The sequence below is a fragment of the Salvia hispanica genome, chromosome 2 (genome assembly GCF_023119035.1).
Source record: "Salvia hispanica cultivar TCC Black 2014 chromosome 2, UniMelb_Shisp_WGS_1.0, whole genome shotgun sequence".
Taxonomy (NCBI): domain Eukaryota; kingdom Viridiplantae; phylum Streptophyta; class Magnoliopsida; order Lamiales; family Lamiaceae; genus Salvia; species Salvia hispanica.
In genome coordinates, this window is record NC_062966.1 from 36511933 (window position 1) to 36527724 (window position 15792).

The 15792-nt window shown below is 39.2% G+C and overlaps 2 protein-coding genes across 2 annotated transcripts; both read left to right on the top strand.

Moving 5' to 3' along the window:
• The first annotated feature begins 1017 nt into the window (after positions 1-1017).
• LOC125208195 lies at positions 1018-2616 on the top strand. The gene is made up of 2 exons (XM_048107779.1): positions 1018-1153; positions 1238-2616. The coding sequence occupies exons 1-2, from the start codon at positions 1050-1052 to the stop codon at positions 2532-2534; spliced, it is 1401 nt and encodes a 466-aa protein (XP_047963736.1). The 5' UTR covers positions 1018-1049; the 3' UTR covers positions 2535-2616.
• A 1303-nt stretch (positions 2617-3919) lies between these two features.
• Positions 3920-7947, top strand: LOC125208466 (alpha-glucosidase). Its single transcript, XM_048108092.1, has 5 exons — positions 3920-4201; positions 5082-5722; positions 5805-6035; positions 6111-6757; positions 6980-7947. The coding sequence occupies exons 1-5, from the start codon at positions 3984-3986 to the stop codon at positions 7859-7861; spliced, it is 2619 nt and encodes an 872-aa protein (XP_047964049.1). The 5' UTR covers positions 3920-3983; the 3' UTR covers positions 7862-7947.
• Positions 7948-15792: the final 7845 nt, after the last annotated feature.

Sequence of the window (15792 nt, forward strand, 5' to 3'; positions counted from 1 at the left end):
TTCAAAGATAAAAGAAAAACAAAAGACAAAGATAAAGAGAGAGGCAGTGATTGTTTGATTACGTTCTCTTTCCATATTGTGATTAGAGATGTAACAGCTATATACACTCAAAAACAAGCTGAACCATTCAGTTTGTGCTTTTAAAAAAGATAAATTCTTAAAGCAGTCTACATAATAATTAGAATCATCACTAAAAGCAAATTACATGTAACAGGGAAAGGCAGTAACACTGAAATGCTTTGTTGTTGATTTTGAATGATTTTATTGATGTGTGTGCTATATGTTTGCTATAAAATGTTTGAAAGATGGGATATAGTTTGTCAGCAAAATTTTTCCAAAATTAGCAAACAACACATAATGAGTGAGAAAAAAACAAAGATAGAGATGAAGGAGGACGAGAGAGAGATGATCGATCATTGGAGCCACGAGCATCCACTCACTCTGGTGGAAACTCGCGAAGGAGATTACTGTTATGGTTGTGAAGTGCTGTTTGGCAGCGGGGAGCAAGCTTATGGATGCAGCATCAAAGAATGTGAGTATCCAAATCTATTACACGAAGAATGTGCAGAGATGGCGAGAGAGATACGGCTTCCATTGCACCACCCTGAAGACATTCTCATCCTACGGCTCGAACCAGATCTATACAGGTGTTCCATCTGTGGAAAGGTGATTTGGAGCATTGGTTACCAATGTACAGGCTCAGGATGCAGGTTCCAGATGCACCTGAGATGCGCGCAACAGAAGGACCTGATCGATGCAGCAGCAGTCCTTGATGATGATGAGCAAAGGTGCGCCATCATACATCATCCAAGTCACCCCAACCACAATTTGAAGTTGTGTAGGAGAAGGTGCTCCTTCAAGTGCGATGCTTGTGGCACCAGGCGCAAGGATAGTTCTTATGTATGCACCGCAGATGCTTGCCAATATTGGATCCATGAGAAATGTGCTTCCTTGCCTCAAAACTTCATGAGGGAAGACCATCATCACTCTCTTTCTCTCTCTTTTTATGTCCCATCAGAATATATCAGATTTGGCTACAAATGTGATGTATGCAGCATATCTTTTTTACCCAAATATTGGATGTATCATTGTCCCATCTGCAGATATATCGTCCACGTCTCTTCGACAGGCCGCCTCCCCCTCGCGTCACTGAGTATAATTTATTTCTACATCATGTCATTACTTGTTAAATTATGGTTATCCTTTATTAATTTTCATGTGTTTTTATGTCCACCAGAAATGAGAAAGGCGTGATCCATCTTCCAATAAATGAGGTGGCAGAGGAACTCATTACACCTTTTGTGATGAGACAAAGAGGAGGAACAAAATTGCATCCACCCATCAGCATGCCAAATGATGCAGATGAGTTGGTGAAGGAGAAATATGAGTTGTGTCATCACCAACATCCACTAACTTTAATCTCATCGGATCATCAAAGCCAAGAAGAAGAAGAAGACGAGGAGAACTATGGAGTGATCTCGAAATTGATATGCGATGGGTGCAACACTCCTATATCAAAGCAATACTATATGAGTTGCAGTGAATGCAAATACAATCTTCACATCGCTTGCTTTCACTTGCCGCCTCGCCTCCCGTCTCTTCCACTCCACCAACAACATGATGATGATGACGATGATGATGACGACGATGATGATGATGATGACGATGACGATGACGATGACGATGAAGATGACGACGACGACGACGACGACGATGATGATGATGATGATGATGCTGGTGGTGGTGGTGGTCGTGGTGGTGGTGGTGGTGATGATGATGATCACTACCTACTCCTCCAATCTTGTGACAAACTTCAGCCTTGGAAGTGGGAGCATTGCAGTGTCTGTCGCTATCGAATGAACGGGTTGTTTTACGCTTGTGGAAAGTGCAACTTCAAAGTGGATATCGAGTGCGCTTCTCTGACGCGTACCATACATCACGCAGCTCACCCGCAGCATCTCCTCAAGCACGTGGCTCAGTCGGATCTACAAAGAAAAGCCAACTCATGGCGCTTCACGTGTGCGGCTGGTTGTGGCTACATCGTAGACAATTATGATTGTTACAAGTGCTGCACCAACTCATGTGATTTCATCGTGCACGTTAGATGCGCAGTGTTGCCGGCGTCAGTGAGCAGCCGCAGATGGGACGAGCGCCACCCGCTGCTGCTGACGTACGACGCCACTCTCGATCGCCCTGGCGATTTCTACTGCGATCAATGTGAAACGCAAATGAATCCCAAGAGCTGGATGTATCACTGCCGCGCCTGCGATCTGTCCTTCCATCCGAAATGCTTTAAAACTGTATCCGGCTTATGGAGACACATGAAGTTGGGGCAGAAATATGTGAACGAGGCAGCTCATCGACACCGTCTCACCTATCAACTTCTCACCAAAAAACGCCGTTGCGACATTTGTCGCTATGATAAATATGAATGTGTTGGATTTTACTGCGCATCGTGCAACTTCTTCATATGTCTCGACGAATGCGGTGCAAAAATGATCGAAGCTGGAGCCATGAAGGCCGTGATTGATTGAGAGAAATTATTTGTTTCAGATACATTTGTTCAGTCCAGTCTAAAATGATGATGCACATATACTACTCTTTTCTATTGTATTCCTAATGTCTAATTCTATGTGTAGTTATTTCAATATAGTAGTAGTAATTTGTTTTGCAAGTCAATACATCTTCGAATGAGAACAATCTCCACTAAATAAAAAGTCTCAAAGAGTATGTCCACATCAATTTTCCCAAGAATTTCAACTATTGCCTCTTTGTCCCAACAACTAGGACGTTATGCACAATATATGATTAAATATAATTACAATAACCATCTTACTTATCACTAATCACCATCAAGAAAAGCTTAATCGAAACAACACAACATCCAAAATAACAGCACATTTAGAAATTTGAATGTTCATCCATTTGTCTTTTTCCCAAATAGACTACTTCTTGATGTATTTTCACAACAAATGAAATAACCTAACAACACACCGCCCCATGATATGATTCCTATCTTAGACCTCGTTCATATCAAATGATTCTGTGATCTAGTTGCTCTCTCTTTAATTTTTTCTTTTTATGCTTTAAATTTGATCATGAGTTAAACTGAGGAGTCGATAACGTACTTTTCGACTATCTTCAACGAGATTTGAGAAAGAAGAGAAAGTTGGCGCTCACTGATGTGAGAGTGAAGGAGTGTTTAACATATAATTCTGTATTTGATTCAGGTGTAAATTGTTTGAAAATAATAAATTTTTTTATCCAATATTAGTTCGTCCCACAATTTCAAAAAAAGTAAAAAAAAAAAAAAATCATGGTGAAATTGTATTTGATATGACAAAAAAAAAATTCCTAACTACGTACGCAGACATCACCTCATACAAGTTGTCTATATATGTAATCTACTAGAAATTTTCATAGTGAAATGATTAAGAATGAATCCAAATTTGTTTTTTTGTCGATTTTCAAATTATATGAACCAAAATTTGACCACAATTTATTATTCTTTTGGCGATTACATAAAATTCTATCCAACTATCCTCTTATACTACTATAAAAGAAATTTTCATGATTCTTTTATCATTTTACCTGAAATTCTGTCCGACTATCCTCATATAACATGGGATAGTAAATAAATTGAAAGGAAAAACAGATAATACGACAATTTTATTTACGGCTCCATTTAATAAAAAAATATACGACTCTCTATTGCACGATCGTTGTAAATAAAACAAAAAAATGGGTGAAATCGTTATAGAAACGTGAAGAATCGCGTGACTTAAACACCACGACATTAATGCAATCGATAATACACTATAATTAATTTAAAGCTTAGTCGAACTCAATCATTTTCACACCTACATTGGAAAAAATATCACGACTCTATTTATTATTTGCATTATTGGTTGATGTGTCATTCGCTCTATCCACTCATAGAGAGGATACTGATTCATAATTCATTCCTCAATTTCAGTAGAAAAATGGTCGACTCAAAAATCAAAATTTTCCATTTCGTCATTCTCGTCGCCTTCTTCAATCCGTCGCCATTTTCAGCTGCAGCAGAACCAGTCGGATACGGCTACCGTCTCCGATCAGTAAAGGCAGATTCGTCGCAAAAATCTCTCGACGCTCTTCTTCAGCTCATCAATCCCTCCGCCGTTTACGGCGCTGATATTCCGCTCCTCTCTCTCACCGCCAGGTAACAATCGTTCTTCAATCCGAGGCATATTTTTCTTTTCAAAATCGTCTTAATTTGCATATTTTACTGCTTTTTTGTTTTGGGTGTAATTTAGTAAGATTCACTTAATTCGATTTATTTTACTTAATTTTGTGTGTTAATTTAGCATTCGTCGTTAATTAAACGAGTCATTTCGTTAATATCAAACGTTTGTTGCAGTCGACAATCTAAACAGTTTGACTACTTCAGCATTCGTTGCTTAATCTATTTTTATCCGTTTATGTAATGTATCACTTTATTTAGCACTAATTCTATGATATTGTTTTAAATTGTTGAGTAAAGATCTTTGTGTAATTATATAAATCTCAAATTTTTAAAATTATTTTTACTAGTTAGAATTTACATAACTTGAATGAGATGTATTTGATAGGCAATAAATATTCTTTTTGACAAATTGGAACATTTATTTGATTCATTTTAGCATTATGGCTAACAAATTGGATCATTTATTTGGTTCATTTTAGCATTATGGCTAACAAATTGGAACATTTATTTGGTTCATTTTAACACTATAGCTAACAAATTGGAACATTTATTTGACTCATTTTAGCACTATGGCTAACAAATTGGAACATTTATTTGGTTCATTTTAACACTATAGCTAACAAATTGGAACATTTATTTGACTCATTTTAGCACTATGGCTAACAAATTGGAACATTTATTTGGTTCATTTTAACACTATGGCTAACAAATTGGAACATTTATTTGGTTCATTTTAACACTATGGCTAACAAATTGGAACATTTATTTGGTTCATTTTAACACTATGTCTAACAAATTGGAACATTTATTTGACTCATTTTAGCACCATGGCTAATTTTCCAGCAATTTTTCGCAGCTTAGAAACGAAAGACCGTCTAAGAGTAACGATAACCGACGCCAACAAAACTCGTTGGGAAATCCCCAACGAAATCCTCCCCCGTACCCCGCGGCCGCGCCTCGTTTCCCGCTCTCTCCTCTCCTCCGACCTCGTCTTCACCCTCCAAAACACCACCCCCTTTGGCTTTGCCGTCCGCCGCGGCGATGGCTCCACCCTCTTCGACACCGCCCCGGCCAAAGACCAGCCCTCGACGTACCTCGTCTTCAAGGACCAATACCTCCAGCTCTCGTCGTCGCTGCCGCCGCCCCCAAAGTCCAACCTCTACGGCATAGGCGAGCACACCAAGAGCTCCTTCAGGCTCCAGCCTCACCAGACGCTCACGCTGTGGAACGCCGACATCGGCAGCGCCAACATCGATCTAAACTTGTACGGATCGCACCCTTTCTACATGGATGTGCGGCCGAATGGCGTCACTCACGGCGTGCTGCTGCTCAATAGTAACGGCATGGATGTCGAGTATTCTGGCGACCGGATCACGTATAAGGTGATCGGAGGAGTTCTTGATGTGTACTTCTTCGCTGGGCCAACGCCCGAGCTTGTGATGGAGCAGTACACCGAGCTCATCGGCCGCCCTGCTCCCGTGCCTTACTGGTCTTTCGGTCAGGATAAACTGATATTTAACCAAATTTCATACTCCTTTTGAGGACGAATTAAGGCTTGATTTGTTTCTGACTACTATAGGCTTTCACCAGTGCAAGTATGGGTACAAAGATGTGTACGAGGTTGAGAATGTGGTGGCTAACTATGCAAAAGCTAAAATTCCATTAGAAGTGATGTGGACCGACATTGATTACATGGATGCTTACAAAGACTTCACTCTCGATCCTCTCAACTTCCCCGTCGATGAGATGAAGAAATTCGTCGATCAACTCCACAACAACAGCCAAAAATACGTCGTCATTGTCGATCCCGGTAAGATCCCAACACAAAAATCATTAATTACATCAAAAAATCCTAGCTTCGTCACTGACTGTTCGTTGACCGTAGGCATTAGTGTCAACGAGTCCTACCCGACTTACAAGAGGGGAATGCAGGCCGATGTGTTCATCAAGCGAGACGGCGTGCCTTACCTTGGCGAAGTCTGGCCGGGAAACACTTATTTCCCGGACTTCCTCAACCCGGCCACCGGAGAATTCTGGACCAACGAGATCAAGATTTTCTGTGACATTCTTCCGGTGGACGGGCTTTGGATCGACATGAACGAGCTGTCGAACTTCATCACCTCGCCCCCGACTCCGTCTTCCTCCCTGGACAACCCTCCGTACCAGATCAACAACTCCGGCACTAACCGCCCCATCAATGAGAGGACTGTGCCGGCGACGGCTCTGCATTATGGAAATTTAACAGAGTACAATGTGCATAATCTGTATGGTTTTTTGGAGGCCAGAGCTACTCATGCAGCTCTGGTTAAGTCTACCGGGAAACGCCCGTTTGTTCTGAGCAGGTCTACTTTCGTCGGCTCCGGAAAGTACACGGCCCATTGGACAGGCGACAATGCCGCGACGTGGAATGACTTGGCGTACTCTATCCCGAGCGTGTTGAGCTCGGGATTGTTCGGGATTCCGATGGTTGGAGCAGATATATGTGGGTTTGCGCGTAACACGACGGAGGAACTCTGCCGGAGATGGATTCAGGTATGTCTATTACTCTCTCTATATCCATAAAAAACAGTTTCATTGGTGGACGACATAAGTTTTAATTTTAAATTGGTAAAGTACGAGAGAGAAAAATAAATAAAGTGAAGAAAGCTTGATAGAGAAAGATAAAAAAATGAATAATAAATTGGGAGTAGCTTTCCATTTTTAATAGTACTCCCTTCCCTATGAGACTAATTTTGGTGGACGAACTGGTTGCAGTTGGGGGCATTCTATCCCTTTGCCAGGGACCACTCCGACAAAGGCAGCATCTCTCAGGAGCTGTACGTCTGGGAGTCCGTGGCGGCCTCGGCCCGTGAAGTCTTGGGACTTCGCTACAGGCTGTTGCCGTACATGTACACCCAGATGTACGAGGCGAGCACGAAGGGCGTGCCTATCGCTAGGCCACTCTTCTTCTCCTTCCCGGCCGACCCCAACACCTACGGAAACAGCGCGCAGTTCCTCCTTGGGCGGAGCATCCTCGTCTCGCCTGTGCTAGAACAGGGCGCGGTCACGGTGAACGCCTACTTCCCGGCCGGGAACTGGTTCAACATGTTCAACCACTCGAGCGTGGTGAGCGTGAAGCAGGGGAGGTACGTGGAGCTAGACGCCCCGGCCGACAAGATCAACGTGCACGTGGCGGGCGGGAGCATCGTGGCCATGCAGGGCGAGGCTATGACGACAGAGGAGGCGAGGGTGACAGCTTTTCGACTGCTGGTGGTGTTGGGGGAGAGTGGGAATAGCTCAGGGGAAGTGTTCTTGGATGATGGGGAGGGTTTGGAGTTTGCAAGTGAGGGAGGGAAATGGAGCTTAGTGAAGTTTAATGGTGGTTTTGTGGAGAAGGGTGAAGTGGTTGTAGTTGAATCTAAAGTTTTGAATGGGGATTTTGCTTTGGGGAAGAAGTTGGTGATTGATGAGGTGACAGTTCTTGGGGTGAAGAGGGAGTTTGCAAAGGTTAGTGGGATGGGATTGGGAGAGAGGAAGTTTGGTCTAACAGTTGAAGATGACATGAATGGATTTCATAGGGTGGAGTTGTCCAAATTGGGGTTACCATTGGGGAAAGAGTTTAGGATGCAAATCTCACCGTGGAATGTGTCGATTTGAGTGACAAAAATACTATGTAATGGGAATAAAATTGTTGAAAACAAGAAAGGAATAATGCTGCAAAGAGGTGGTGTTTTTGGATTTCACTATTGGAGTTGTATCACTTGTGTGGCACTTGAGATAAAATAAAGGGAGGATGATTATAAGATTGGTCAAAAAAATTGGTATGTTTCATGAATTTTAAAATTAAAATATTAAATCATGAAGTTTTAATTATGGTTAATTGTCTTATCCGAGCATAAATCAGACATCTTTTTGTAGGTGTACTGTAAATATAATTTTTTAATAAATTTGTGATTTTTTGTTATCTAAGCTTTGCAAGAATCCCTAGTTGGTGACTAACTAATGATTTTGACTATTCATATTGATTATACATGACTCGCCTCATTTCATAATACGATACTCTACAGGAAATTTTGAATATATGCCACAGAGGTTTAATATAGGAGTATATACTTATATCGAATAATGTATATCCAGTTTTAAAATTCCAATCATCATTTTTTATTTTTTAATCCATATTAGACATTTTATTTTGTTAGATCATTTTATAAACTTTTGTTTTATTATATTCTTATACTATATTTTATTTTACTATGATCTTTGCAATTTTTTGTTTTATTACATTCTTATACTAATTCATACTCTTATTTAAGAGATTTTTTAGTTGAATATTTATTGAATTTAAGAGATTTTTTAGTTGATTTAAGAGATTTTTTAGTTGAATATTTATTGAATTCGTAATTCATTTATGAGTAAATATTTTTTTCATACTCTTATTTATTTTAAAATTAATTTAGTTGCAATATCAACTCAAGATTCATTGGAAATTAATTTAGCTGGACAGATAGAATTTCAGAAAATTGCCAAAAGAATAATGACATTTGGTTAAACTTCTATTAGTATTATGACTTTAAAAATCAGCTAAAAGTTCACAAATTTTGAATTTTATTTCAATCATTTTATAATAAAAAATTCTAAACTCATATGCGACGATGTTCACCTAGGATTTTTTTGCTATCATGTCAGATACAATTCACCATAAGATAATTGAAAATAAACTTCATAATTTTCTGATATAATTTTAAAGTTATGGAACAAACTAAAATTTAATTAAATTTCATAATTTTTCAATAATTTACTTTAGAATCAACTATGTGATTAATTTTTTAATAGCGGAACCCACATAAAAGGCCGGAGAAAATGAGATATTTTGAAGTGTTTGGTTTCAATTTTACCTTAGTCCCAATTTTTAGTATTTTACTATTTTTAATTTATTAATGAAGGAAATTTATTTTTAATTGATTGACTGTTTATTCGATTTTAATTCGGACACAGTGACTCATCATGAACATTTGAATAAAATGCTGTTGAAAATTTTAATTGAGGTATTGTTGATCGAGAAGTATTTTTTGACAAAAACAAAAAAAATTGGCTAAATACTATATTTATGTTGGTGACTAATTAATGATTGTAACTATTCATATTGATTATTCAGGATTTTGCCTCATTTAATAAGAGCATCCGCAGCGGTGCTCTTAGCACCGTCCGTCCGTCCGTGCCGCTGCAGCTCGTCTGTCCGTGCCGCTGAGCACCCATACGTGGCAACGTCTGATTGGCCAACGGCTAATTCGATTTTTTATTTTTATTTTTTTAAAATTCAAAATTTATTTAAAAAAATGTTTTTAAATAAAAAAAAATATTTTTCCACTTTCCAAAAAATTATATTCGTTTTCTACCCACTTTTAATTTATTTTTCAATTTTTTTCACCAAAATTCACATTTTCATCTATAAATACCTCCACTTCAACACAAAAAAAATCACATTCTCCCATCTTTTTTTTTATCATCTACATTCTCTCATCTTTTTTCTTATATTCTCATCTTTGTAGGATTTTAATTATGTATTTTTTTTTATTTTATAGGATTTTAATTATGTAATTTTTATTTTTGAATGTATTTTTATAATGTAGAAATGTTTTTAATAATTAGAGTATTTAAATTGAATAATGGAATGGTGGGACCTTTGAGCTTGTCCTTAGCTAAGAGTACAGATTTGAGTGTTGTGCTCTTAGTTAAGGACAAGGAGTAAAAGTGGGTCCGGGCCCACTTTCGTGCTCTTAGCTAAGAGCACGGATGAGGATGCTCTAATTCGATACTCTACTGGAAATTTTGAATATAGGTCACACAAGTTTAGTAGAAAATTGAAGACTTCAAATTAGTACTACTATATATAGAAATATATTTACGTATACTGAATGCTATATTCAAAATTCCAATCATCATTTTTAATTTTGTACAAATCAAGCAGTGTATAATGAAATTTAATTTACAGTCAACTCTCTTAAAAAGAACACTCAAATTTGAAAATCACGAAATTAATGTACTCCATGTTATCCAAAAACCAAAACCCCATAGACTCTCATCACCTATTATAAATATTGGTCAAATAGCTCTATCTAATCACTCCACAAGTCCACTGTTCTTCTCCAAAAATGATCAGATCAAATTCTACAACTCGTCAATTTCTTTATGTTTGTTTCTTGATTTTATTCACATCTTTAATTAAAGCAGACGATCAACAAGAAGTCGTCGCAAATGGCTACCGCGTTCAATCAGTTAACGCCGATTCATCGGGAAAATCGTTAAAAGTCATTTTACAGCTAATCGACGGCAACAATTCATCCAATTACGGTCCGGATATTCCTCTCCTCGCCCTCACAGCCAGGTAATTACGATACGTTCCGTTATATGTACCGTCTTTTTATATAGATGTCCTAATATAGACCTAAAATCGGTTATTCAGTGTGGATCACCTACACCTTTTCCTGCACCATTTTCTACCCCACTCCTCACAAACATAAAGCAGTGCACACTGCTTCGGAACAAAAAATTGAAAGCTGATAGTACTAATATACATTGATATATTTACAGCTTTGAGACGAAAGACCGTCTCCGAGTGACGATAACCGATGCAAACACCACCCGATGGGAAGTCCCAGACGACATCCTCCCCCGGCCGGCCCGCCCCGACAACCACTCATCACCACATTGTGGCACGCCGATCCTCTCGGACCCCGACTCCGACCTCACCTTCGCCCTCGTAAACAGTAGCACCACCCCATTCGGCTTCATCCTCGGCCGCAGCAGCGGGGACGCCCTCTTCAACGCCACCCCGGCCAACAACAGCCCCTCGACGTACCTCGTCTTCAAGGACCAATACCTCCAGCTCTCGTCGTCGCTCCCACCGCAAAACGGCTCGAACCTCTACGGCATCGGAGAGCACACGAAGGGCTCCTTCAAGCTCCAGCCCGACCAGACGCTCACGCTCTGGAACGCCGACATCGGCAGCGTCAACACCGACGTGAACTTGTACGGGGCCCACCCTTTCTACATGGACGTCAGGCCTAACGGCACAACTCACGGCGTCTTGCTGCTCAACAGTAACGGCATGGACGTCGTCTACTCCGGCGATCGGATCACCTACAAGGTGATCGGAGGAATTCTCGATCTCTACTTCTTCGCCGGTCCGACGCCGGAGCTCGTGATGGAGCAGTACACCGAGCTCATCGGCCGCCCCGCTCCAATGCCTTACTGGTCTTTCGGTAATTCTCACTCGATACAATCATAATTTCAGCTCAATTTGATGAATTTCTGAAAAATTGGGGCTAATTTTGTGAATTGATCATGAACTCCATTTCTAGGGTTTCACCAATGCAGATATGGATACAAAGATGTTCATGATGTCGAAGGCGTCGTCGCCGGCTACAAAAACGCAAGCATTCCATTGGAAGCGATGTGGACAGACATCGATTACATGGATAAATACAAAGATTTCACTCTGGATCCAGTCAATTTCCCCGCCGATTTGATGAAGAATTTCGTCGATGAGCTTCACAAAAATAGCCAGAAATACATCGTCATTGTCGATCCAGGTAAAAATTAAGTTCAATTGAAGAAATTATTCTTCAGAATCGATGAATATGAGCTGAAATTTCACCCAAATCTGCAGGAATTGGCATCGATGAATCGTATGAGACTTACCAGAGAGGATTAAAAGCCGATATTTACATCAAGCGCGACGGCGTTCCGTACGAAGGCCAGGTCTGGCCGGGGAAGACTTACTTCCCCGACTTCCTCAACCCGGCCGCCGGAGACTTCTGGACTAACGAGATCAAAATTTTCCGAGATCTTCTCCCCGTCGACGGACTCTGGATCGACATGAACGAGCTTTCAAACTTCATAACCTCATCCATTTCAAATTCGAGTTTAGACAATCCGCCTTACAAGATCCACAACGGCGGCGGCCAGCGCCCCATTGGCGACCGGACGATTCCGGCCACCGCGCTCCATTTTGGGAACGTGACCGAGTACAATGTGCATAATCTGTATGGATTTCTCGAGTCGAAAGCGACCCATTCTGCCCTAGCGAACGTGACCGGGAAGAGGCCGTTCGTGCTGACACGGTCGACCTTCGTTGGGGCGGGCAAGTACGCCGCGCATTGGACCGGTGACAATGCCGCCAGCTGGAATGACCTCAAGTATACAATCCCGAGCATTTTGAACACGGGATTGTTCGGGATTCCGATGGTCGGAGCCGATATTTGTGGCTTTATGAGAGACACAAATGAGGAACTCTGCAGAAGATGGATTCAGGTATGGTTCCGCTTTAATATAACATAATCTAATTTCTTATAATTTCTGTTTGTATCTTATGGTGTTTTTGTCTTTCTCCGCAGTTGGGGGCATTCTATCCCTTTTCTAGGGACCACTCTGACAAAAACAGTGGCCGCCAAGAACTCTACCTATGGGAGTCCGTGGCGGCCTCTGCCCGCGAAGTCCTTGGACTTCGCTACAGGTTGTTGCCATACATATACACCCTGATGTACGAGGCAAGCACGAAGGGCGTGCCTATTGCAAGGCCACTCTTCTTCTCGTACCCGGCCGACGCCAACACCTACGGAAACAGCGCGCAGTTCCTACTTGGGAGGAGCGTGCTCGTCTCCCCTGTACTAGAACAGGGAGCGGTCACGGTGAACGCCTACTTCCCAGCAGGGAACTGGTTCAACTTGTTCAACTATACGAGCTCGTTGAGCCTCAGCCAAGGGGGGTATGTGCAGCTGGACGCGCCGGCTGAATCGATCAACGTGCACGTTAGCGGTGGGAGCATCATAGCAATGCAGGGCGAGGCTATGACGACGGAGGCAGCGAGGGCGACGGCGTTCCATTTGCTGGTTGTGATTGGAGAGAGTGGGAATAGCTCCGGGCAAGTGTTCTTGGATGATGGTGGTGAGGATTTGGAGTTTGCAAGTGAGGGAGGGGATTGGAGCTTAGTGACATTTAGTGGTGGTTTGGTGGGGAATGAAGTGATTGTTGAATCAAAGGTCTTGAATGGGGATTTTGCTTTGTGTCAAAATTGGATAGTTGGTAGTGCCACCATTCTTGGATTGAGGAAGAATAGCAAACAAGGATGTGATCAGTTGCCTGCTGACAGCAATGGTTTTGTGAAGTTTGAGCTGTCCAATTTAAATTTACCTATTGGGGAAGAGTTCAAGATTCAGACCAATACTTGTCAGCAAAGGAGTTTTAAAAGGTTAAGGGGTTAAGATTTGCTTATTTTTTTATTTATTAATTTCCGGATGGAATAAGCGGAATTGTACCTCTTATTTATGAAGTTGGAGCTGTCCAATTTTGCTTATGTTTTTCATTATGTGTGAAATAAAATGAAATACATGAAAATTCTCTTAAATCGAGTTTTGTATACTTTTATAAGTTTATTCTATCATCCACGGAAATAAATATGAAATTTAATGGAAAATTTTAATATATTGGGCCAACCAACACATGTTCAATTAAATGTGTATGGTTATATATTAAGCCCAATTGAAGATCCACCAATGCTAAGTTATGGGCCTAGGAATATTAAAAAATGTAGATACTAAGTGCTGATTTTCTATTGGTGGAGCGAACAAATTGAAAATAAAATAAATGCTGTTTTTCTATTGGTTGAGCGAACAAATTGAAAATGAAATGAACTCATCGTTTAGATGGATCCATAGTTGTTTGTTCACTAATGTGTTAATTGGTGGATGTTTTGGATATTCAACCAAGATTTAAAGTATGATGATTATAATGAAACACACATTCATGATCTCAAACAAGAAAGCAATATAAAGTGCCCACAATATTTGAAAACTACTATGTGCCAATCCCCATTAGTGGTGATTAGAGCATAAGAGTTAAAGTAATTGAAATAAGGCTGCGTCCGTTGATTTGAAATTACAATTCGTCCGTCCATTTCCTAAACTTTAATTTATTTAATAAGTACTTTACAGAAGATATTTGTTTTTAGTCCAATTCAAAAGTGACATCGAACTGCAAAAGATAGGCCGCACAAAGAGAAAGCATATTCATGATTCATTATTTCATTATATTCTTTTCTTTGGTATCGTCCAAAGCTTTGTTACTTTAATCTCTAGAGTAATTGGGATTGAGAACAAATTAATTAAGAAGGTAGTTAATTTATTAAATTTATTAGGTTAAAACAAAGTTATCTCGTACCTAGAATACCCAATAATTATATTTACGCATGAAGAAAAATATGTAGTTAAGTTTGTCCTATAGTAATAAATTTCTCTAGTGGCTCATCAAGTGTGATATGAAGAGATAAGTTATAATATACTCAACTGCTAATCACATCTCTAATGTCACATCAAGTGTAGAGTAATGAATGATTTTAATGAATTTGTAAATATCACAAGGCTTCATTTATACTAGATCTCTCTAAACAAGCTTTATTAATTCAAATCATACGAAAACTAGACTTGAGAAGTGAATCAAGTTATCCAATGTTTAGTATCGGATTACTAGCTCAAGCATTACTTGCAAGCAAACAAAATCGAGATATAAGCATAAAAATATAAAGGTACTTTAATTATTTGAGATCACTACCTAATTTATGATTGTAAAGCATTTTAGTTGTGAAGTGAATCGATCTATTTTGCCTATAATCCACTATCACAAAGCCTCTTAATTGCGAAAAAATATTCTCTAAGGGGAGAAGATATATAGAAAATGTATATCTGCGTATAATCATCTATCACAAAGCTTCTTAATTGCGAAGTAAGAGGCTCTAAGGAGAGAAGATATATAGAAAATGTATATTATGTATTCGTCTTCTTAAACAATGAAATATACCATTCTAAGAATTAACACATTCCAAAAGGAAAAGGTATATAGAAAGTTAAATTATTTTTTAAAAATAAAATAATAGTAAAAAATGCATTAAAAATATAAAGTATAATACCTTGTCAAATATATTTTCCTTTGGAGAAGGGTTTTTCAAAAGAAGGCAAATATGGTGGTAGTTATAAGATTTTACCTCTCCATTGATAGGGAGGTAAAGATACTTCTTCAAAATGGAAAAATGTATAATACCTTCTCAAATATCTCTTTCCTTGGAGAGCGATTTTTCATGAAAAAAAGATAAATATGGTAGTTATAAAATAGTGTACACTAGGTTGTTAGCACATAAATTAAGAGCAAAATAGCCCTTGAAGCCACGATATTATTATTTAGCGACTTCATATCCGTCATAAAATAGTGTATACTAGGTTGTTAGCACATATTTTAATCATATTAATTAGGTCGAACGTATGTATTTTGAATGAAGTTGTAGGTTATGTGTGAAAATGTTATAAATAAATGAAGAAAGTATGAATAAAAGACAAGAATTAATATATATTGGTACAACATTGACATAGAAATTAGTTGTGCATTAATTTGTGAATTCTCAAACTAATGAATGTTTTTCTATAACTACCTTTGTATTTTCTCTATAGCAAAATAGATATCTTGATAAGTAGATTCAATAATATAGAGTTATACAAAGGCAAGTAGAGTATATAATATGAATTTTCCGTTCTACTAAA

Bases quoted from the DNA above. Each gene is read 5' to 3' on its own strand.
- LOC125208195 (XM_048107779.1), top strand. From the start codon at position 1,050: ATGCAGCATATCTTTTTTACCCAAATATTGGATGTATCATTGTCCCAT. The intron at 1,154-1,237 runs GTATAATTTATT...TATGTCCACCAG, and splicing joins CCTCCCCCTCGCGTCACTGA to AAATGAGAAAGGCGTGATCC.
- LOC125208466 (XM_048108092.1), top strand. From the start codon at position 3,984: ATGGTCGACTCAAAAATCAAAATTTTCCATTTCGTCATTCTCGTCGCC. The intron at 5,723-5,804 runs GTCAGGATAAAC...TGACTACTATAG, and splicing joins CGTGCCTTACTGGTCTTTCG to GCTTTCACCAGTGCAAGTAT. The intron at 6,758-6,979 runs GTATGTCTATTA...AACTGGTTGCAG, and splicing joins TCTGCCGGAGATGGATTCAG to TTGGGGGCATTCTATCCCTT.